Here is a 23,455-nt window from a genome sequence, read left to right on the forward strand (position 1 = left end):
ACATACCCTTGCAAAATAAATAAATAAATAAAACCAAATCTTTTGGTGAATAGGGACTTCTTCAAAGTTAATGCTGGGACTTGAAACCTCATGTAGAATAAACTAAAAGTTGATTTTACATCTATATTCCTACTGTAGGATTTGAAACGCTGTATGTAGAATAGCTTGGACTGAAAAAAATTAATTACAACATGTAAGAAAGTGTTCACAGTACATACCAAGAGAAAATATTTCCCACAGCAGAATACCATAAGACCAGACATCACTTAATGTTGTGTACAGATTGTCAAAAATGCTTTCAGGTGCCATCCATTTTACTGGAAGGAAAGTCTGTAGCAGAAAGAAATAAACCCCAAACCACATAGATTAGTCATTAAAGAAATGCTTCCTGTTACAACCATTGTTTGACAGTTGGGATTAGCTTCTCTTTAATAAAAAAAACTTGTGAATGTGGCTAGTACATATTTTTAATTCCATTTCACAAGGAGATATCAGGATTAGAAGCAACGCTACCCTGCTCCCCACAAGAGTTTATTAAACTACAACTGTATTCATTTTCTCACTAGCAAATGAGTAGGCTGATTGGAGGTATAGTGCAAAGGGTGGCACTGATGATCTAGATCTGATATGTCATTGATGGACGTGTTGCTACTCTACATAGTGACAGATCCTTAATTTATCTACTCACAAAACTTGCCAGTTAAAATGTAAGTCTGCGAAGCACTAAGTGAGGGCAAAGAGCTTTCCAGCTTTCAAGCAATCTTAGGAAAGTCACAAGAATTAATGAACTGAAGATAGATTGTTCTCGAGAGTGCTCATCTCAGCAGTTAATTAGTGTAACCAATACTGCTAACCGGCATTTAAGGCTGACACTTCTCATTGCGGTTAAAGCAAAGCTCAGGAGATTAAGAAATACATACGCTGCCCTTGGAGACGTAGTTGGAATCATGCATGATGTCTCTAGCCAACCCAAAGTCACAGATCTTCACGATTTTGCCTTGAGCCAGAAGGACATTACGAGCTGCCAAGTCACGGTGTACACACTGCATGGAGAGACATTAAGTCTTTCAAGGAAGAGCTAATTCCTAGAGGGCTGTTTCACTTCCAAAGCTCTCTGAAAACACCCAGATCATGTTGGCTTTCTGGGCACACTCTAAACTTCTTATACAGTTCTTAACCTTCTTTTACTGCACAGGCACTGATACTGTCCTCTAACAGAATCATGGAGGCATGAGTCCTCCAGAGGGGGGACAAAAAAAAACCAGAAGGGGCTCATGTGCATTTACAACAGTGGGAAGGATGCAAAAGTGATGCCTGTCCCCTCCACCCATGGTGTGCTAATGATAGACTGTGCTTGCACCACACTGGCCTGTGTTTGGATGGATCCTCCACCTAGACCTTGCTGAGATCCACCACTGACCTATGACCCTGACTTTACCAATGACACAGGCTGAAAACGAGGATGTTGCTTTGATTTCTCAAATCATGACAGACTCAGCCTCCAGGTAAGTTAAAAAGCTGGCTAGAACCCCAAAACACGATTATATTGTATTTGTTTTCAGAATCTAAACTGAAACCCATAGTTGAGACATTTGGACACTTCTTGCATTTTTACTTACTGTTTTATTTACTTACATTTTTAGAAGCCAAGAATTCCATTCCCCGTGCAACCTGGTAGGTGAAGCTTAGCAAATCCAGTAGGCTCAGACCCTCTGAACTGTCATCTGAAAGAAGGTTTTTTACTTCTGATTCTATTGAAAAACAGAGAAAAGTATATGTACATTTGTGCTGCAAAGTGTGAAAGCAGCATCCATTTCCTCTACCTGTCATGATTCTGAGCTGATGACTTTAACAGGCTGCCATGACCAAAACAGTCTTCACAATAACTAACCAATGCTGATGTCTGCATCAGTTGCTGACATATACTGCTTTTAGTGTTAAATATAACTTTTGTTTTTTCTCCTGTCTGTATTATTTCCACACAAAATTGCAGGAAAAAAAGAAATTTAAAAGGTCCACTGAAGTGTTACACAGGTTGTTTATAATACTCAGTGTGTGGTTCAAAAACATTTACCAGGTTTTTTTGCATACACATACATTCCTATCCACTTACGCTTTCTGAACACTGCTGTTTCCCAAAGAGTGTTCATTGGAACAGATCCAGTACCAGCAAAAACGATCAGGAATTCTATGGCAAATAATCTTATATTTTTTATGAAAGATGTTGGCAAAAAAACAGTCATGATTCTGTGATTCATTTATCCCTACTGTCCTAGAGCACAATATGAGTACTTTAGTCTGCCATGTAAATCTGGGGCTGGCTATGCTTCAGTTCCTGGGGCCTAGAGCCAGAAGTGACTGTGCCTATTTTTAAGTAAAGCATATTTAGATTCTAAGAAAAGGAACAGGGAATAGGATGTATTCATTATCCTCATTACATAATCCAGGAAAGTATTTGGAATTGTTGTGCATTTGGTGTCAGTTAATGTGAAATGTAAGTGGAAACAGAGCAATATAAATTACCGTTATTGTTGTTCATTCCTACTGCTCAAAATCTTGCAGACTACAAGACTAGTGAAACCACTGCCTCCAAAGAATGTCTGCAGCACCACTGCAGAATATGGCCCCTAAGCACTTCAGTACAGAAGCAAACAAATTGCCCCAGCAGCACGCGGTGCCACCAGAGCACGCTGACAGTCACAGAATCACAGAATCATAAGGCACCAGCTTTCAGCTTATAGTTGATACTGATACGCAGATACAACACAGTTGAGTAGTTTACAGCCGTATCATAAGTGGCAAAAATCAGACACGTTTATTTGTGTTAGGGATGCATGCAAATAGGACAACTCTATGTTACCTGACAAAGATTTCTTCTTATATGAAGCAGGTCGATCATATACAGATCTCTGAATGTCAGAGTATTTAGATCCCTCTTTCCTTTCCAGCATTGGCACGTACTGAGTTGTATCAGCTTGTTTCATGTCCATGTATTCTCCAGTGTTTTCAAATGATAAAATCACATAGCTGAAATTAAAAAAAAAAAAAAAGCAGCAGTTGTATCAGTTATCAAGGAAGGTGGCTACCCTGCCATCCTATGATCTGACAGTTCTTAGGACACACATTTGCACTGCTAAGAAATACAAGGTTTTAAGAGCTGATTTACTGATAGAGAACACACATAATTGCATTACAACACAGCAATGTACTATCACACACACGTTACCACAGACTACAGTAGTTGAACCTATACAAGTGCTTCAAACTTGTCCTTTTGTCATCAGTCAGGTATATAGACACATCTTATCTAACTTCCAGCAATCTCACTGAACTCAACCATTACTACATAGGGCGTTTAGTTCAATGAGTTAAAAAAGACAGATCAATTTATTCACTCACACAGTTTGCATCAAACCCAGTCAAGCTGAGCAAACCCATGCTTAGAAGAATAGTCCCAGATGGACTTGGCTACTGTCAGTTGGTCTATTTGCCAGTGTGGTTTTTTGAAAGAATTTCTGACCTCTTCTTAATCCTGCCTGATGTTACGACATTGCTTGATTGTTTAATGCATAATGACAAGCTTCCTCCACCGTCATCTGGCAAAAGCTGCTCGAAACAATACACTGAGACTAGCTAGACCATTGGTAGATAAAGGAGAATGCTTGAACACAGATAGCAAGCTCTGCTGCATTATTTGAAGGAAAGGAGTTTTAAACAGGAAAAATTCCCAAATAGGAAACAAGGAAATCAGATAGCTGTGCTCTATCTGTAATACTTGGATGGACAGAGACAACAGAAACAGGACAGAAACAGGAGCAACACTAGGCTGTGCTTTCTTATTGGAAACATGTTTTGGGACCTCAGAGTCAGATAGGGAAGAGGGAATGGAGACAACATTGACCGTGTGCTCCAGAGATGCTGGAACAAGGCAGGTGCAGGGCTACTGTTGTCCGGTAAAGATAATAGTTTTTCCTCTAAATCCATATATCTCTCACACTACTTTGGGCAGAGTGAAATTTGTATAATAGGTCTGCAAATCTGTGTGTTTGTTCTCCCGTGTATCTTATTTAAAAGGAAGGTTGTAAGCAGCTGTGTCTATGGGGAACATAGTCCTGAGGCTGTGGGCATCTGCACAGAGGAAACATGGATCTAGGATGCATGTCAGGCATATTGAACAGAAGCCACTGAAATCTTTTTAGATCTAACAGTACTCGTAAACAAAAGCCCATTGAGATGAATTAGGGAGAGCTCCAAATCAAGGAATGAAAGGAAAGGAATAAGAGTTAGTAATGCTATTCCTTACGTTGTAGGTCATACATTTTTTTCCCCTCTTTCCCACCTTCTTGTGCTTTCATCAGCTGGGTTCATCCCAAAAATATCCAGATCTTTCTTTGGTTTCTCTGGATGTCGGCTGAGGAAGTTGTCCCTGTTCTTGTGCAGATAGTTCACCAAATCACCATAAAAGCAGTATTCAGTGATTATGTAAATAGGACCTGATGAAATAAGGCAAAATAATGCATCTTTCAAAAATGACAGCTCCCAAAGACAACAGAAAATCAAATATAAAACATGAAGATTACTAGGAGTTAATACATTTCAATTTATTAAGTTATGACTGTAACTACTGCCAAATAACAAGTAGGCTTGAGAAATCTTATATTTATCTACATTTAATGTTGAGGTCAAGGTCACACTGGATATTTGTGTGATTGTTAAACAGTGAATGACAGCTCCACAACAAGCTTCCACTTAATCAGCCAAACCCACCTGATTTTGTACAAGCTCCAAGCAGGTTCACAATATTCAGATGGGGCCCAAGATGTGTCATTATCTTCAGTTCAGACATGAGTGCCTGTTTTTCACTGGATCTAGCCGTAGCTGTTGAAAAATTATACCCGCCGCTGAGTAAAAGCAATCACCATCTTCACAATAACAATTGATCTCTCTTTGCTTGCCTCAGAAGAGCATTTCTAAAATGATTTCTAGAAGAAGACTGTGTCCTTTTCTTAACAATAAGACTTCTTAAGACTTGAAGAAGAGTCGTAAGTCATAGAATCATAGAATCATAAAGATTGAAAAAGACCTCTAAGATCATCTAGTCCAACCATACACTAACCATCAATTTTGCCCACTAAACCATATCCCTAAGTACCACACCTCCATGATTCTTGAACACCTAATGAATGACCATCAGCTCTGCTGATGGAGACCTCTTCTATGGAGCAGAAGATACAAAAGGTAGGAGGAGGAAAATAAAATGTCCTGGTTGAGAAGCATTGTAAGTAACAAAAGGGCTCCAGATATCCATCAGGAAAGAGGACTTGTTTGATCTATCTCTAGAGCTGACCCAGTCTGTTTGCCCTTTTCCAGGGGTACATTAGATTGCCTGTGTAGCACAGAGGCACTTTGCAAGCTGCTTTTTTCAGCGCTAGAAAGTTCCTCACGGTTCTTGAGCAACTGGTACAAACCAGCTCCCTCCACACTGCAGGTAGAGTTGAAAATTCAGATATGGAGAAGCTATTTATACACAAGCAGTGCTCAAATAACATAATGGGAACATGCACTAACTAGAATAGAAAATGGAATGTTGATAACTTACGTTTCAGCATTTTCACAGCTACTTTCATCACTGGTTGAGAACGACTCAGTCCATATGCTGTCCCTTCCACCACTTTTCCGAATGCACCAGAACCAAGGATTCGACCTGGACGTGAGAAAGATCATTATTGACTCCAGTGTGTAACAGCAATTAGCCTCGTTTTCTGCTGCTGTTCCTCTTCGGGCTATGAGTTCACTCACTTAGACAGAACACTGATGTTAATAATAATAATAATAATAATAATAATAATAATAGTAATAATAATATGTGATGTTGTTAAACAGAAAACGCAAATATATTTTAAAGAAATTAAGTACAGTTCCTAAATGAAAGCAAGCAAGCAAGCATTAGAAGCACATCTATATGTGGGATCTTATAGGAGAAGAGCTCTGAGAAACAGTGCAGTTCATAGAGATTTGTCCCTTATTCTGCCATTCCACCCTCACCCTCCCTAAGCACTGAACTTCCTATGCCTAAACTTGCCTCAGTCGGTATCTGACTACAGCACAGTTGTGGCCTTCACTTCAGATCTGAACTAGGGTCTCCAGCTGTGGTTTTAGGTTGCTATATTGATGCTGATACAGCTAGCAACAAGACAGGCTGAAGAGAATCAGTAGAACATTTAGAAATAGACAAGCAAGACCATCAGTAATCTGAAGGAAGCTGAAATACATATTGATCACATATGAGGGAAACTCCTCTGAAGTTTAATATACAAGTGTGTTTCATCTGGTCGAATAAATTTTATTGCAAATTTCCAAGTGCTATGATGAAACAGCTAATGTTTATACATATTTATTCTTCCCACAAATCAATTTAGACAAAAAGTTTTGATTATTATATCCTGTCTTCTATTATGGATGCAGCATGGAGAAAAATTGTGTATAGATTGATTAGAATTCTAGAGAAGTATGAAGTGCACAAACATAATCTAAAATACTATAATTCATTCATTCCATATTGGACAGCAAGTTCATTAAGGCAGCGTTTATTCAGTGAACAAACCCCTATATGAGCTCCAGATGCCAGGACGTTTTCATATTCCCAATGAGCAATTTCATTTCTTTTTCTTTTTTTTTTTTTAACTTCCAACATGAGGAGACTATATAGGGCTTTTTACAATGGAGATAAATGGCATTTTGTCTATGATGTTCACTTGCAGTTTGAACTTTCTGCCTTTTACACATCTGAAGGTGTTATATGGCATGCAATACCACATGTTTCTGTTATCCTAAGGCTACAGCCCATACTTTTATTGTATACACTCTTTAGGGAATAAGTTTCCATCCAAAAATAAATATCTACATCATTAGCAAGCACAAGAAATGGTGTGCACTTAGATGAGTTACAACTAAGAACTTCTCCAAGATCATGACAGTGTAGTTTGTCATGCACACGAAAACCATGCTGTTTCTTCTCAAGATTCCTGTGCTCCAAGTTATTCTTTCCAGTCAGTCAGGATGTGAGAAATCTTCCCACTAAATTTCAGACTAATTCAAACAACCTGAAATTTGGCCCCTGAAATTTTTCAGCCTGAAAATCTGGGAGCCACATGGCAGGATGCAGCCCTTCAGAAAGTGATCGCGTTTGCTGATGCTTCTTGATCTTCTTGTCTTCACGAGCCAATTCCTCCCCAAACCATGAGACACACATCTCCCTCCCGTCCCTCAGCCCAGCCTGAGCGCATTCAGAGGCAGGGGGAGTACTTCCGGAGTGGCAGGGAGCTATTGCTGCTATTCCCCTTTTCACCCCTCTCAACGCACATCCCATCTGTTCTGCACTTGAAATTCAGAGCCAGGTGGGAGCTGACTGCTTACAAGTTGGAGGCATTTGTAATGCAACCAGCTCCATCACGTTCTGGATGTCAAGGCCTTCAGCAGAGACCAAAATTAAATTGTGCATTTATTATTAGTAGTATAAAGGCATGACTGGGATCTGCCTGCTGGAGGAACAGGACTGCTTCTCTGTGACAGAAGGACTGTGCAGACAGCATCACTTCCAAGCTCCTGAAGCTTCTAGAGGAACTGTACTCAGGGTGAGAGCTAACTTCAGTCCAACCTCTGCCCAGGTCTGTAACGTCTGCTGAGACCAGCACAGAGGTGCCATATTTCTGATCTAGAGGACATGTCCACAAAGATGAAGTCCCAAACACGGTTTTCTTGACCAGACTGTTCTTTGGCTAAAGTTAAACTTGGATTCACCCCATACTGAACCATAACTTTCTTGACTAATACCAAAAGCCAAACAAGCTTTATAATCTATACCCAGCTTCCAGACTCATGAGAAATTAGGTACCACATCCCTAAATGCAATAAACCTTGAACCTTAACTTGCCTTTTGCAAGCTGCAAATGGAGATGGGTCTGATTCTATTAGACCAGCATTTCATGTGACAAAAGGGGGGGGTTATTAGGAAGTGATGGGAGCAACTCTGCAGCCTCTACTGACATCCCAAAGCCCTAAGATCCCACAGCACACAGGTCCCTCTCCTCAAAGGGCCCTGGCCCCTGCCTCCCCAGCTGAAGGAGGATGTCCTGCAGGGACCTCACTGCTTCTCAGCAGTGCCAGGGAGAATGGCACACAAGCAGCTCACTGCATTATCCAATTTCTTGTTGTTGTACATCCCCTAGTCCTGTGCTGGCTACTGGGTGTTTTAAATAGCAAAGTATTACACGCATAGTGGAGAGGAGATAGCAAAGGGAAATGTGCCATGTAACTCTAATTTATTAATGGTAACTCCAGCCAGCCAACGTTCAGAGTTGGCATTTAATGCTGCTCTACACTCCAGGCACTACTAGCTGGAAAAAAAAAGAAAGAAGAAAAACCATATACACAAATAGACACCAGCTGGCTTACTCAGCTAGAGTGAGAAGCACTCATATGAATGAGCCAAAATGTTTTTTCATCCTCCTTCAGAGCCTCCTTGAGTTAAAGGTGTGATTCCTTTGCTGCCATCTTCCACCTCAATAAGGGAAAACCCACATAGACCAGAATTACCAGATTTAGAAACAAAACAGGTTCCCATCAGCCTGATAGGAAACATTTAAAAAGGCAAAACTGCCAGCAGAGAAATCTTAACCACGTCAAGAAGAATGTTTGAGCAGTCCTGTTTGCTAGCACGACAAGTAGCAACCAAGTTTAAAGCTCTGACTGTCGTGAATGTACTTGAAAACGGAAAAGCACTGAAGGAGACTGGTGCTCATGAGTCAGAGGTAGACAAAGTCACAGCGGTGGTCTGTTAACTCAGATCTGACAAATCCTATTTAGGCAGATAATTAAAGTCTGAATTGTAATAAAATAATTCCATTAAATATTCACCCTTTCCTAGTTTTCAATTAGCAACATGAATTTAATCAAAGGAAGTCATTCCTGAACCAGAAAAAATTGTGTCTCTTCTTTTGAGAATTAGCATCAATTCTTTCTGTATGGTGGGGCAAGGAGAACGACGCAGGGGAATGCATTCTGTAAACAGCATCGAACAAAAACTCTCCCTTCAGTTCTCTTCTGCATTTTTTTGTATGCAGCTTGATGCACAGGCACCTCTAAGGGAGGGCTGATTTATGCACTTAAAGCACTCTCTGGATAAAACATCAAAATTGTTTATAATCTCTACAGTTTCAACTGATATAAATGACATATCAGGCCAGTTAGCTGAATTCTGTATGAACTCTAATGCAGGGACAACAAAACAAGAAAGCAAAGGCGGAAGGATGAAAGGCACTAACCTCAAAAACACATTATGCAGTTACTCAGCAATTATTCATGCACATCATGGATTAATAATCTAAAAAATATTTCTAATAAAATTATATAACTACTTGCAGGTTTCCCTTGGCTTCTCCACATAAACATAAATGTCTTGCAAATTAAAAATACTGATTCACTTCTTGTGGGTGTCTGTTGGAGCTGGAATTTAACCCTGGCAAGGACCACTTAAGTCATGTTGAGATGGGCACTGCACATCTGGAGCATTGCAGTGCTGGAATGAAGGTGTAGAAAACACTAACATGAGTTGCTCGAGGCTGACACCAGTGCAGAAGGGGATGTGGAAGGAGAACCATGGAAAACAGATAAAGAGAGACTCTGGCCTTCGTGACCATGAGGAAACTTACCAAGCACTAACCCATCTCGAGGAAACTCCCATCTGGAGTCATACGGTAGCTGCATTGGGTCCACATAAATGTATTCATGCCCATCAGGGCTGATAGACTCAATGACTCTCCATCTTATCTCATACCTTGGCTTCTGCAAAGCATATTGAATGTAATCATTAGCCTTATGTCTGACTTGAGATCAAAACCCAACTGGGCTCAGCGTCCAAACTGAAATATTTCTTTTTAGTTTACCTGTTTCCAGATGATGACCAGGACAATCAGTGAAATTATCACAATCACCAACAGTACTAAGACGGCAGCAGCCACCGTCAGTTCTGATCGCAAGGCTGTGGAGTAAAAAGACAGGCCATATTTTCCTCCTGAGCCATGAAAGCATGACACGTATACAAGACACCCATCTCCTACACCTCTGTAGTTCCCATGTCCTACAGATGTGGAAATAGCTCCTGGGCTGGTGACTGTTAAGCCTCTCTGAACCTCTCAGAGCTACAGTCTTCTTTGTTTAGAACAGCCACTCATAATAAAATGATAAAATCAATCAGATATCCCATAAAGACCTGTAAAATGCCTCATTCTCAGATGTTCCTGGGTAGATAAAATCCATTTTCATTTATTTTTATTTGCAGCAGTTTATGTTTTTATCTACTAAACTTTCTTATAGACTAAAATGAGGTGTGTTAATGAGAGGTCAAGCTGGCTGCTGTAATCTTACAGAAGGACAAAGCAAACTCACTGGGAGCCACAAGTTTCAGTTCCCGAGTAACAGCACCAAGGTCGTTTCTTGCTACACATCTCACAGCCAGGGTTTCCTCTACCTTCTGGAAGGTCACCTGGCTTTCTACCATATTCTTCTCATCCAGGTGGGCTTCCATGTGTATATCAGAGATATTGTTAGTCAGAAGAGTCCAGGAAGAGTCATTGCTGCATCTGCAGAGAGTAACAGTGGAAACACGTGTTGGGTGTAGGTGTGGATAAAGAGTCACCACAATAGGAATAATCTTTTCCTATGCCTTTCTTCTATCAATTATAATTTTAAAAACCAGGAGTGCTTAAAACCACCTCTGTGAAAAGCCTGCATCGTTCTCCCATTGGAATTATCAGCCTTCTGGTCCTAGCTATTGCTGACACTTTGAAAATTTGAAAATGTAGCCCAGTGGGTCCAGTAAAGATAGATCTTGGTGATACTAGGTATCCTGTAGAGTTGCAGCAGTAGATGCTTCTCTACTTCTACCTGAATCCTTCATGCCATACAAGGCTTCCTGGGGCAGGGCTAAGAGGACGATTGTCCCAGGTGGCAGGAGGAGATTTTAGTACAGTGGGAGTGCAGCACAGATGGGAGGTCCCAGGGCTCCTAGACTCCTTCCATGTTTAGTCTCCTTCTCCTTGGCATACACAACCTCCCAGAGAGAGCTCAACAGCTCCCAGCAGCTACAGAAGGAAACAGTCCAGACCAGCAAAGCCAGGAATGATTACTACGTATGTCTAGAACACTTAGAAAGTGACAATTATAATCTGGGGGGAAATTGTTCAAGTGAAAATTTAGAAGCATGCAAGAATGTTAATGAGGCATCTGAGCTACCTGTGAAGTAGCAGGAGCCCTCAGAATGGAGGGACGGGTACCTTTAAGATCTACTACATTCAATTAATGAACACAAAGCTTTTATCAAAGTTAAATGGGTGCATTATGTATTCTTCTATTGCACACAATCACTAGGTGGGGTACTGAAAACCTATCGAAATATAAGCAATGTGTCTCTGAAAAGACATTAGAATTATGGCTTACTTTCCTTGATGAGGAAAACTATCACTATGTGATACTGATAACACATTAGTTATCACTATGGTACGATAACTAATAATGTTAAGCTAGCCAAGAACAAAGCAGTCATGTTTTAGATAGAGCTCCTCTTCTTACTTTTTAATGTCCTTGCAAACCAGCCATTCCACATCAGGAAGCGGGGTCCCTTCAGCCAAGCACCTCACTGTCTGCCTGCCAGCAGAGCCTTGGTGGTCATCCATGAGGTCTAAAATCAAGGCTGGAACTGGAAAGGAGTCAGGAATTTGTTAAAACATTCAAAAGAGTCTAAAAAAGCAGCCTGGAATCTCAAACAAAGCAGGGCAGGTATGGTTTGTCTGACAGCTTAGTGGCAGCTAGAGCCACTTGGCCAGGAGGTCCCTGTCTGCTGAGGAACATGGGCTATCCCAGGCTAGAGCCATGAAAAGAAAGTGCTGTGTGTATGCCACGTCCTCATGTCATGCTAAATGAGTTATCGTTCCCGCTGTCAGCTGGAATAACTTAGACGGGAGGATAAAGTTTCTTTCTGGCACAAGGCCAGCGCAGAAGTCAAAGCCAGGATTAGAGTACAAGAGCAGTGAGGACTCAGCACACATGCACTGCTCCAGAAAGCCCAGTTCACACTTCTCTTATCTCCATAGCTCAGGCAATCCAGTACTCATTGTTGAGTAAGTGGATCAAGTTTGTGCTGTGGCCCATCAGTTCTGGTGAGCAAGGCTTTGGGAGACCTTACCTTGAATTAGTAACGAGAAGGTGTATCTCTTAATCTCATCTTCATTTTCAGCAACCAAAGTATAGTACCCACTGTCTTCTTCCTTGGCCCGGATCAATTTTAGTACACTTTGAAACCTGCAGAAATGGGAGTTCTGGTTTGTATTTTTGTATGCTTATATTTTGTTTGTATGTTTAAAGCAGGCATAAAAAATCTACTTCAATGCAACATATAATCTGGATACGTGGATATTATAATGTGCTGACACTCAGCATTTCTGGCATGCCTTCGCACTAAAATCATTGTTCAAACAGTAAATAGTTACCAAAACACAACCAAGAAAGAAGTGGGCATTATTATATTCTGCTTGGCTCCAACGAAGACTGTGATTTTTCTGGAAATAGCAAAAGATTATTGGAGTGAAGATTTTTTGGAGGGACTGAAGAGGGTTAGTACCCAGAATTCAAGATTTGTATGGTTTGGAGATGTTAATGCTATTAAGCATTACCCTTTAGAGCAGAAAACACAGGATTTTTAAATGTTATTGAGGAAGAAGCAACAAACTGCAGTGGAAAGAGAAAGCAGAAGTTCTCAGGTTTCTAGGGGAGAAACTCTCAAGCCAACGTGGCAAAGTAAGATTCATAAGAGAATTTTTACCGTGTTTCCTGGACCCTGTTTGAACTAGTAACAATCTCAGTAAGATTTTCAATCAGAGTCACATTATCCTTCAACCAGTACATTTTTGGAGCGGGGTACGCCTGCACATCGACGACAAAATTTTTGACTTCATGTAGATTGACAGCTTCCAAAGGGCTAAACTGAGGCTCTAGATGAATGAACCCTTTGTCTGTAAATGAAAAAGCCATGCATGAACAATGCTGTGCAGCATTTTTCAAGAAGAGTGTTTTCTAACACATTAATAATTTTTGGACACTGAAATCAGACTATACCATGAACTGTAATGACTACTTTCTTATTTTCCTTAACCTCCTTGGTTGCATGTCGAGCAGTACATTCATAATCCCCTGTGTCTTTCACTGATGCGTCAGGAATGGTCAACGTGTAAACCAACTTCTGCGATGGGACTTTGATATCATCAAGTTTTATCAGACCTTTTTCTTTCTGTAGTTTGGAGAAGGAAAAAAAAAAACCTTACTTAAGTAAATAAGCTGAAAATTGAGGATTTATGATGCCACTGGAGCAAGAGCAACCATCTAAACCTTGTAGGTCAGAAGAATTGTTTATTCAATCAGGGATATATCTTGAAGCCACAGACATAAAAGGTCTGTCTATAAAAACAGTGTCCTTCTGGGGGCAGCCACAGACCAGTGAGGAGATTTAGAGCTCGTATTTTGTTAATATGAAACAAAATGTCATGCAAACTTTGGGTGAGCAGCCTGAAAGTGCATTTCACTGATTCTGCTGCCTTCTCCTCAGATAGAAAAGCTGAAGGACACTTTTTGAATTTTCTTTCTTTTGTTCCCCTAAAGAAGGGTGAAGCTTTATCCCCTCCACCAGACAAAAAGTAACCATTTATTAGATGCTTTGTCCTCCCTGTTCTCAAAACAAGAATAATTTATTGGTAAGAGAAGAATCCTGCAAGAGTAAGGATGGGGAGAATGATCAACCACAAGAAGCTAGAATAAAAAACATTTTGCAGATAGTTTTGAAAGATGGTATATCGCAGAGGCTTTAATGTTTAACATAGAAAACAGAACAAAATCTAAAATCACTTTTTCTTTTGGCATCTTAATTTACTCAAATAAAAGCTGTCATTTGGGATCACGAGTCATTTCTACTGCTCTATGCCCTGAGTTACCAGATTTTTATATGGGATGCTGTGGAATTCTCCACTGACAGGGACACTAACCAAATTTCACTGAATAAAGATGTTAAGCAGGTTTGAAGAGCTCTGAGGTTGTCTCAAAGTTTTAAGACTTTCTTACAACATTTTTCTCATATGCTCTTTTTTGTTTGAAAGTTCCTGTAGTGAGTAATTGCAGTGACTGTAAGAGTCATTTAATTTACGCTGGCACAAGATGCAACTAAGGCTCTGAACTTGATTCCCCATCGTTCTATATTATGCTGAAGAATCCAGGATTTAAGACAGCTATTTTAGAGATTCACACCCTCAGCAGTAGCACTATGTGCAGATGTCTGACACATTCCTAGATCTTTCTATTTCCACAACATTTCTTTTTCTGAGCCAGCACAAGACCTGAGAGGCAGCATTCCTCCCTCTGCACATGGGCTCCCAGTCACACCTCACCTTCCTCTCGTGCTTTGCATACTTGCTAACAACACTCTAACTTTTGATACTGCTTTCTTCTATGGTACCCTGAAAGTAAAATAAATTACTTTGTTTTTCTTTCCTCAGCTGTCCTCATTCAGAGCAGAGATTATTTCCAACCACACCTTCTTCCTAATAAGTAACTATAAACATCCAAACAAACAAACAAAAAAAATTAGAGAGAGATTTACCACTTTCCCGGGATAATTCCACTGTAAATTAACCACCTCATTGTCAAAGACCACACAAGTTACTACGATGGTCTCGCCTGTTTTGTAGACAGTCTTCAGAGCTTCAATTTCAACCGGCAGCTGTGAAGTAGCTAAGAGAAGAGAGAGAGTGCAAATTTAGTTTAAAGTTATGCAATTGCTGAGCGAGCTACGAACTAAAAGTGACTATCAATATACCTGCAGGAGCAAGGAGTATCAGAGAAGTATATCATATAACCCCATGATGCTAGTGCTAATATAGCTCTTATATATGAGAAAGGAACTGGCCTACGTATTATTTCTCAGGTTCTTATTTCTTTTTTTCCAAATGAAAATAAATAAATACCTCTTAAAATATAGATGAGGAACTCATCGGACTTGAACTCCATGCCTTTAACCATTGTTTTGCATGTATATGGTCCTGCAAGGAAATTCCCTACGAAGCCCTGTTTGCTGTCATAGAAAGCATAGACAGGCTTGTCTAAACTGTTAACTAAAGTCACTTCAGCGCTTGGGTCACTTGTCCGACAAGGGATAACGGTGGGATCACCTTCTTCTACTAGGATGAACTGGTCTTCTGGTAAGGAAGGAACAAAAGGCATGTCTGGGTCTGTAAGAAATAAGAAGTAAGTTTACATCGCCTTGTTTTTTTAAAGTCCATGTAGAGGAATTGGATGTCAATGACTATGTATAGGACCTAACTGAAATTAGTACAGTAGAAATCAGTGTTGGCGTTGCTTATATGGCTAACACCATTAAAGTCACAACTTCATCAAAAATACTTCAGGGTGCATCTCTTCATGCTTTCCTAACATATCTAACATTGCAGTTATGAGACATAGTTAATTATGGTCACTGCATGTGGTTTTCAGACGCTGGTATCCAACCATAAAAAAGCAAACAAACACCTGGTAATTTTAGTTCTTTTAAAGTCAACAAAATACATGCCAGCTTTCCTATCCGGCCAGTCCAAAGACTGAGTTCAAAACAGAATTGCATAACATATCAAACATAAAAAGCAGAGCCCTCATATTATCTGCGCTTGGCCATTTGGAATAAACAAATAATCCCCACTAGCCTGAAGCTTCTGTGCGAAGCTTTATAATGAAATTTAATAAACAGCAATACAAATCCCTCCAACAATAGTATTTATGCTGCACTGGCAGGCTTTTTGTAACAATAGTCCAAACACAGCCCTCTATCCCAAACACCCTGCCAAATCCATGTATTCATTTTCCCGACTTAATTTGAAACAGAAACAAGATTCACCTAGTTTAGTTTTCTCTGTGCTTTTAGTGAAACTAGGATATTGTGTGAAGTCTCAAAGTAATCTTCCTTGGCCAAAGTGGGTTGCTGCCACCCATTGCCCTCCTAATTCATTGCAGGAAAAACAATTGTAAAGACAGTTTATAGTGGAAACAGAATCATTCTCTGTAATTTGGAGAAAAGGATATGTTTCTGCATTTATGACATCTTCATGTTTGGTGAGTGGAAAAAATTACAGGGCGTCTCTGCCTTGCATATGTGGTAGGCTGAAATCTACACGCTCTTCAAAATCAAACCAAAAAACCTCTTCTTGAGGAAATCTTCCGTCTCTTGCCTCTGTATCCTTTTACTAGGTGAATTACAAGCCCACTTAACAACAAAATCTTTTGATGATATAGGTAGACCTGGTTGGAAATTGAAATGCACGTGCCAAAGCCTGAAACCTCTTACTACCTCAAAAATGAATACAAACGTTTTAAGTTTATTGTGGGAAATGTAGAGAAAGTCTTGGAAGAATCACTGCATTCAAATCACACATCATGAACTGCAAAAACTTCAAAATAGCCTTAAAAAAGCTTCATTATACTTTCCTGCCCTTTTCCCCTTCCACAATTCCCCTTACAGTTTCAGACATCATCTCCTCTAAAACTTAAATAAGTTTTGCAGGATTATCTACAATCCCTTCTTTTCTCCTTCATTTCCTGCTCAAACTATTTACTGCAAACATCATAGCCTGGACTCCTCTGGCCCTGCTCTTCTGCCACTCATCCTCTGCACACCGGGGAAATACTCAGTGCTTTGCCAGGCAGCCAGCTGCAGCTGTCTGCAGTGCCTATCATAATCAATTTAAAAAAATAAAAAAAAAATAAAAGTAAAAAAAATAAAAAATCCTATCATTTTTATTTGGTGGATAGCGTGGAAATCCTTCAAAGGAATTTCTAGCCAGTAGAAGGGAGTGTAAGGACATAGCTGATGACAGGAAATTCGGAAAAGAAAGGATGCCATATCTTCTGTTTCCAACAGATTTTCCACCACTACAGAGAATGGTGGCACAGGGACTAGGAAGGCTGTGGTTGCCATGAAAATTACCAGGTACTGCATGAAATGCTGTGTGGAAATACCATATTTTAATCTTGCCTCAGCTAGATTGCTGGCCAGCAGCAGCATTTCTTGCTTCTACCTCTCTTGAAACAGCCACCGCTAGACAGCTCTGCTGCTTTACGCTTCCTGGGTCCTGTGCATGTGTGAGCTTCTCCTTATTCTCAATTTTAATTAAGTGAAGAACAAGAAATGGCACTCCCCAGCTAGTGACTGCTTCAGTGTCTGGCATGGCACTAATTTGGCCAGCACAAATCCCAAACATCCACCAAAGTCACCCATGAATGGACCAATTATGCTGTATGACTCCAAATTCATCCTTCTTGAGAACTGAAGCTTCAACCAAAAACGTGAAAACCAGTATAAAGAAGGAAGAATGTGTCTTTAGACTCAGAGGTGCTGGTCCCAATTTACATGTTAGAAAGCAGCTCAGAGGTCATTTCCTTTCCCTCACTGGGCAAGCTGCCCCCAGCAATATGCCTCCCACGAATACCTACAGAGCAGCCCTCCCACCCACCCCTGAAGAGGGCTGTGGCACCCCCACTTACCAGGCACATAGATGTAGATGTCCTTCCCCTCAACTTCCCCATCCTCCACTTGCGTGTGGTTATAATAGCAAACGTACATGCCCGTGTGAGCGGCTGAGGCATTTCCGACTTCGAGCACTGTCACGAAGAGGCCACTGTTGTTCTCCTCGTGCCTGATGTCTATCCTGTGGCTTCCCTCAGTCACCGGGTACTGCCAGCTCACTTCGCTGTCTCCAGAGCATTTGAGTGTGAAATTGGAATTCAGCTGTACAACCATCTCATTTCTGTTGGGAACAATAGTCGGCAGAGGAAGCTGGCAAAGTGTTAGGATCGGTCCTGGAAAAAGACACAAATAAAGAACACATGAGCACACAGCCCATCCTCAGCACGAGGATGGGAGAGGAGGCAGTGCGGACCCAGAGCAGGCACCTTTATGGCCATTTCAGACGTACTGACACCCCAGGAAGTATGCCCTTGTTAAAAGCCAGAGCTGTTCCCAGCGCAGGGCAAATGGCCTCCCTTTGAAATGCTAAGCAAGGAGTGTTTGCTTGCAGCGTTCTGTTTGGCACATCCAGAGGTGAAAGACAGAGGGCGAGGTTAGAGAAGGCTCCCAATCCACACCTCGGCTTCCTGCCCAGATGTGGGCGCTGCTTTTTTGCCCTGGCTGCTGGTTCGTGGGCATTGCAGGGCTGGGCTGCAGGGCCGCTCCGTGCAACGCGGTCAGGAAGTCAGCAGTCAGACAATTTTCGAGTAAGCTCGCAACTGAAAGTTAGAAACCGCTTCCCAAAGCCAACACCTGTGTTTTACATCTGGCATCTATTTCTGCAGAGGGCTGGAGCGGGAGCTTGGATCCAAAGTTTGTGCATCAGGTCTACCTCTAGCGAAAGCGTACAGAGGGTTTACAGCCAAATAAAACTGTATTTCGCTGAACTAGATGTTGTAGATGGCACCTCTTTTCAGATGCAATCTATGTTTATGTGATCAGATTTGCAAGCATAGGTAATTTGTAGGTGGGCTGGTGCAGGGCCAAGTCCCAGAAGGAAAATGAGGTCTACACCCACAGTTCCTGAAGGAAAAGAAAGGGGAATTCACCGGGGAAGCAGTGTGAAAGTGAGCTCTGCACAACAAACCAGCGCTGGGAGCCCAGACGTTCTTTGAAACCAGTTTCCCACATCTGCATGTGTTATCTGAGCCTGCAGGGCCCGTTCTATATTTGGCAGCCCTGTGGCAAGCCTTGCCCTCCCCTCCCAGCGCCATGCGTCCTGCAGATGTGGGCAGCTCTGTGGTGGGGACGGGGGTGCCGGGCCCACACAGGCAGCCTGGCCTGTGCCAAGGTACTCCAGCATGGCAGGACTGGCAGCTGGAGCTCTGCTTTCTCTTGGCCTACCAACGGAAAGAGCAGAGAAATAGAAGCTGGAGGCGGCTGGCCAGCCATTTGGTGTGGGTTAATGTAGTGAAGGGGAACTTAAACATGGATTTATGAAGGGGCAGGGATGGCTTAGAGGAGTGAGCAATATTACCTGTGAGAAAACATCCCAGGATCAGGAACGTCCTTGGGGGAGTACCCATAGCTAGCGACAACTGAAACAGAAAGAAGGCAACAGGGAGCCAGTTAATAGCTACAGCAGCTTGCAGGATCCCTCGCTGCTAAAGGCAGGCACGTCCCTGGGACCCCACTTGCACACACAGCTTGGTGTGGTGCATGGGGCTACGTGGAGATGGTGATATGGCCAAGGAACCATGACTGCTGCTCCTCACCCATTCTGGCCCACCCCACTCCTGAATTCTGGAAACGGAGCCCAGAGCTGGCACTCGCAGCAAACAGCCTGCACACAGCCTGCTGCCTGCCACGGCATCCAGCACAGAGCCCAAAGAAACACCCTGCCCTGATGCGGGGTCGAAGCTGGTGAGAGTACGACGGCTGTATGCTGTATGCATCTGAATTTTTGCTGCTTGCAGCTTTTTAGGGGGGAGAAAATGTATATTTAAAACCTACTTTTATTATAAATCTCGCAATTGTAAGTGATATTTTTGTTTTACCATTGTACACATGTATATATATAGCTTACTGAATACAATACAAGACAATAGTGTTTATTGCTTATTTAGCAAGAATTCCCTTGATTGAGAGACATGCTATTTAAAACATATGCCAACATTTCCTGATGGAATAAATACCCAATGGACTGCAGGCCTGCACTGCCATCACTGAGCGGCTCTTCTCCTCAGCAGTGTGAAGAGCCATACATCATACGTGATAATTTCAGCTTTCAAACAAATAGTCATAAAGCATCAGTGGTGAGGAGGCAACAACGACAACAAGCACCACTGTAATTTTTGTGTAGTCTGAACCTATTTCTACTCAAAGCCCTCAAGCAGACTGCTGGATGTTTTGCAAAGAAGCAGCTCCAACTACCCCTGCTCCCATTGAGATCAATGGAGACTTCTGTCGATTTTAATAGTAACTGTATTTGGCCCAAATCCAACATACACTTAAAAAAGACTATACAGAAGAACCCCTAACTTGAAACATGGACCAAGGAGTAAAATAAAGGATGATGAGTCAAAATAGAGGCGACTTTTCAAAGGTCCCAGAGAATTTTAATTCATCCTCTGGTTTTCTGCTCCACAGTTCTGAGACAGGAAAGCACATAGGTGCATTCAGTCATTAAAGCAATGCCAACACCATATGGGAGCAAAATGATTGCAGCATGCCAAGGAGTGTTTCTGAATGAGCCCTTCTTTCCTCCTGTGACGTGTGGTGCAGGCGGTGCTCCTTTGCAAAGCAAAAAGTATCTGACACTGATCAAACTGAAAGGTCTCAGGAGCAGAATTAGAAGACTTACAAAATACCAGTCCCCTAAACACGTAGAAACAACCTCGGAAATTCAGCTGACAACATTCCAACAGAGACAAGCCGTTTTGCCCCATTCTTCAATTAGTAATAATTGCCATGTGCTTATGTATCTGTCTCCCATTGATAGCAGATTCTCCGACATCAAAGAAGTTCCTTCATTCCAGCCTCTTTACTTATTTTTTTATCACATTTACGTCTTGCAGTATTTTTTCTGATAAAGTAACCCACTGTAAATCTTTAAAGAACTCCCATAGTCGGCCTTATTGATATGATTTCTAGGCTCCCAAGCAAGATCCACAAGACAATGTTACCCCACTGTCTGCCAGTTCTCCTTCTGCCCTTTCTGTCAGAAAAGAGCAGATCTCTCTCCCCAAGTTGTAATGTTTTTCCAGGCTATTCGATGCAGAGGAAGTAGTACAGGGAGAGAAAACACAAAGCTAACTCATCTTTGACACACAAACCTGCAGAAGCTCTGCTGAAGCGGACTTACACTGCTGAAAAGCTGTACAAGGACTGCAGCTCTGTGACTAACCCAGTTTAAGCTCAGGTGATGGCATTTCCAATGTGCTACTTGGTATCTAAGGTCTTAGCTGGACTGCCATAGTGTTCAGTAAGAGCTGAGTGCCTCAGTCTACCCTTGCAGCTTAAAATAACACAAGAATTTACTGAATTTGCATTTCTCAGCAGGCTATTCTTTCTGAATCCATAGTTTTGATCTTGCCCCAATGAACCGTTAATCTCAGCAAAACCCAGTGCAATACTTATTCACTGTGAAAGACAGAATAGCCTATTAAGGACTCATCGTCCATACTCAACATTTGTTTTGACCTGGATTAAATTACCTTGTGCATCAGACTCACGCCAAAATCACGGTTTAGCATAGGCACGATTAACACCTCTGTTTTGAGCAAAAGAGAGTTTCCTCATTCCCACTCCAGGCAGAGATGCTTAGCATTTGTTGATATCTACCAATACCTTTTTTATTTTTTTCTGCACTTATTTGGCTTTTTTACCTTCTTCATGGCAGGGAAATCCTCCTTGTTCCAAACTACTCACATCTCAGCTCTGAATAACACACCAGGTTCCGTTTCTAGCATCACCACATCAAACCGCGAGTTGCTGTAATCTTGGTGAAGCCATAGATTTATGGAAGTATTGTCAGTGCCCGTGCAATATAAGTTTGAGCCAACCTTGATTCTGTGCATAGCTTGAGCATGTTAAAATAGAAAACATGGAAGCACACAGTGAAAGCGCGATGATGCCAGAGGGGTTTGCCATGCTCACAGGAGTGGAGGCTGATTGCCCAGGGTAAAGCAATCATCACATCTGCCCTAATCACTGGGCTTCAGAAGGAACTGGCTGTAAAGCTGGTATCTTTGTTGTACGCTTTAACGATAAAAGAAAGTCAGGAAAAGAACATCAGAAGAACTTTTATCAGCAAGGAGTCAATCTTCCGAATTCTCACTGCCAAGTGCTGGCTTTCTGCCAGAAAGGATTTCACTGACTGCCAAGCAGAAGACAAAGTAAAATCAATATCCAGAAAGCTGATGGAAATATGTGTTTAAAAGATGATGATACTCCTAGGCGATTCTTCTGCATGACCTAGAGGGAAAGCATAATGGTGAAAGAAAAAGACCCAGCAGTGTATATATATATATATTTTTATACTGCAGTAAATCAAACGAAGAGCTCATTCAGGTCAGAAAGCCATCCCATCTACCAGGAGCCTGGAGACGACAAAACTCATTTCCCGTCCGCTACCGAATCGCTGCAGTTCATCCTCTTCGCCACACGATGGCAATGTTGATCCACGTTGACAAACCAAATCCCCGTCCAGCAGAAGGAGACGCTGGTCTCCAGCTCAGCAGCTGGAACCCAAACCAGGTCTCCTACATCAACTGAAAATAAAATTTCTTTTATCTTAATTTCATGCGAATTTGACGATTTTTCTTCTTTGGGAAAAAAAAAAAGTCTCTATTGCTCGTATTTACGTAAATTATACGATGGTAAGTTAGTTTCATGTCTTGGCACATAATGATGTGATTATCCTTGTTGTGAGATGGCCGGATAATTTCAGGGGAGATTTTGTCTGAGTGGCAATCTGTCCTTCTGGGAAATCTTTTCCAGCAGGAGCCACAGCCAGCCCAGGATAAGAGGTGAATGTTTCCTCCCTGTGGCATATACCACTGATTGAATGTAAATATTCAGTCAGGACCTCCTGAAAGTTTTCTTGGTTTGCAGTTCCCAAATTACAAAGTCAGTTCTCTGCAAGAACAGAGAAGCCCTGCAGAGCAAACAGGAGGATCTGAAGGTTTCGCTGGGGAAAGACACAAGCAATGCAAGAACATTTCTTATTTGAAAAATCTGGCATAAATGTTCTCCTCAAACGAGGTTCATTTCACAACCCTCTGCAAATGTTTGCCTCTAGCGTAGCCTGCGCATCTCTTCTGAGCTACTTGGGAACAACCACACACCAAGCTGAACCCCTGTTGGGCTCCTACAGCATCTTAGCGCTCTGCAGGATACCTAGAGAGTGCTGGAACCCTCTGAGCCTCCTGGTCAGCCCCAATCCTTCAGCCTAACCCATGGGCACAGACCCCACTGTATTAGGAAATGACAGTAGAGAGCAATTCACAACATCTGAATTTACAGAAAGGACTTTCTAGTTGGTCCCAGCAGACAGACATGACAGGCACTTCCAAGGAATGCATCTCACTTAGGTTTTCAGGTTCAGAAACTTCAGAGAACCCCTCAGATCACAATGTAGTTGCTCAGAAGCACTGCATGGAAAAGCCAATCGATTTCTGTCCACTGCAGAAGCTGGGAAGACTCACCATTGCAAGCTTTTCCCCTGGGCGTCCATGCAAAGCTTTATTGACATGCAAAAGATGAGTCAAGCAGGAGAGCAAGGCAAGAGGGAGAGACAGGACAGCTTGCTTGCTTGCTTGCTTCTTTGAAATTACCAACAATTTTTGCCAGCACCAGAAA

General features: G+C 41.8%; 1 protein-coding gene across 1 annotated transcript; it reads right to left on the reverse strand.

Moving 5' to 3' along the window:
- Positions 1-165: 165 nt before the first annotated feature.
- PDGFRA (platelet derived growth factor receptor alpha) lies at positions 166-19,225 on the reverse strand. The gene is made up of 18 exons (XM_010710106.3): positions 19,131-19,225; positions 17,632-17,946; positions 15,066-15,329; positions 14,702-14,832; positions 13,171-13,342; positions 12,878-13,067; positions 12,242-12,357; positions 11,629-11,755; positions 10,447-10,640; positions 9,945-10,039; positions 9,711-9,843; positions 5,600-5,704; positions 4,768-4,878; positions 4,340-4,493; positions 2,861-3,027; positions 1,636-1,751; positions 921-1,043; positions 166-330 (listed from the first exon to the last, which is right to left on the reverse strand). Exons 1-18 carry the CDS (start codon positions 19,177-19,179, stop codon positions 181-183), a joined length of 2,712 nt encoding a protein of 903 aa, XP_010708408.1. The 5' UTR covers positions 19,180-19,225; the 3' UTR covers positions 166-180.
- Between the last annotated feature and the right edge of the window lie 4,230 nt (positions 19,226-23,455).

Source organism: Meleagris gallopavo, chromosome 4 (assembly GCF_000146605.3).
Source record: "Meleagris gallopavo isolate NT-WF06-2002-E0010 breed Aviagen turkey brand Nicholas breeding stock chromosome 4, Turkey_5.1, whole genome shotgun sequence".
NCBI classification, from domain to species: domain Eukaryota; kingdom Metazoa; phylum Chordata; class Aves; order Galliformes; family Phasianidae; genus Meleagris; species Meleagris gallopavo.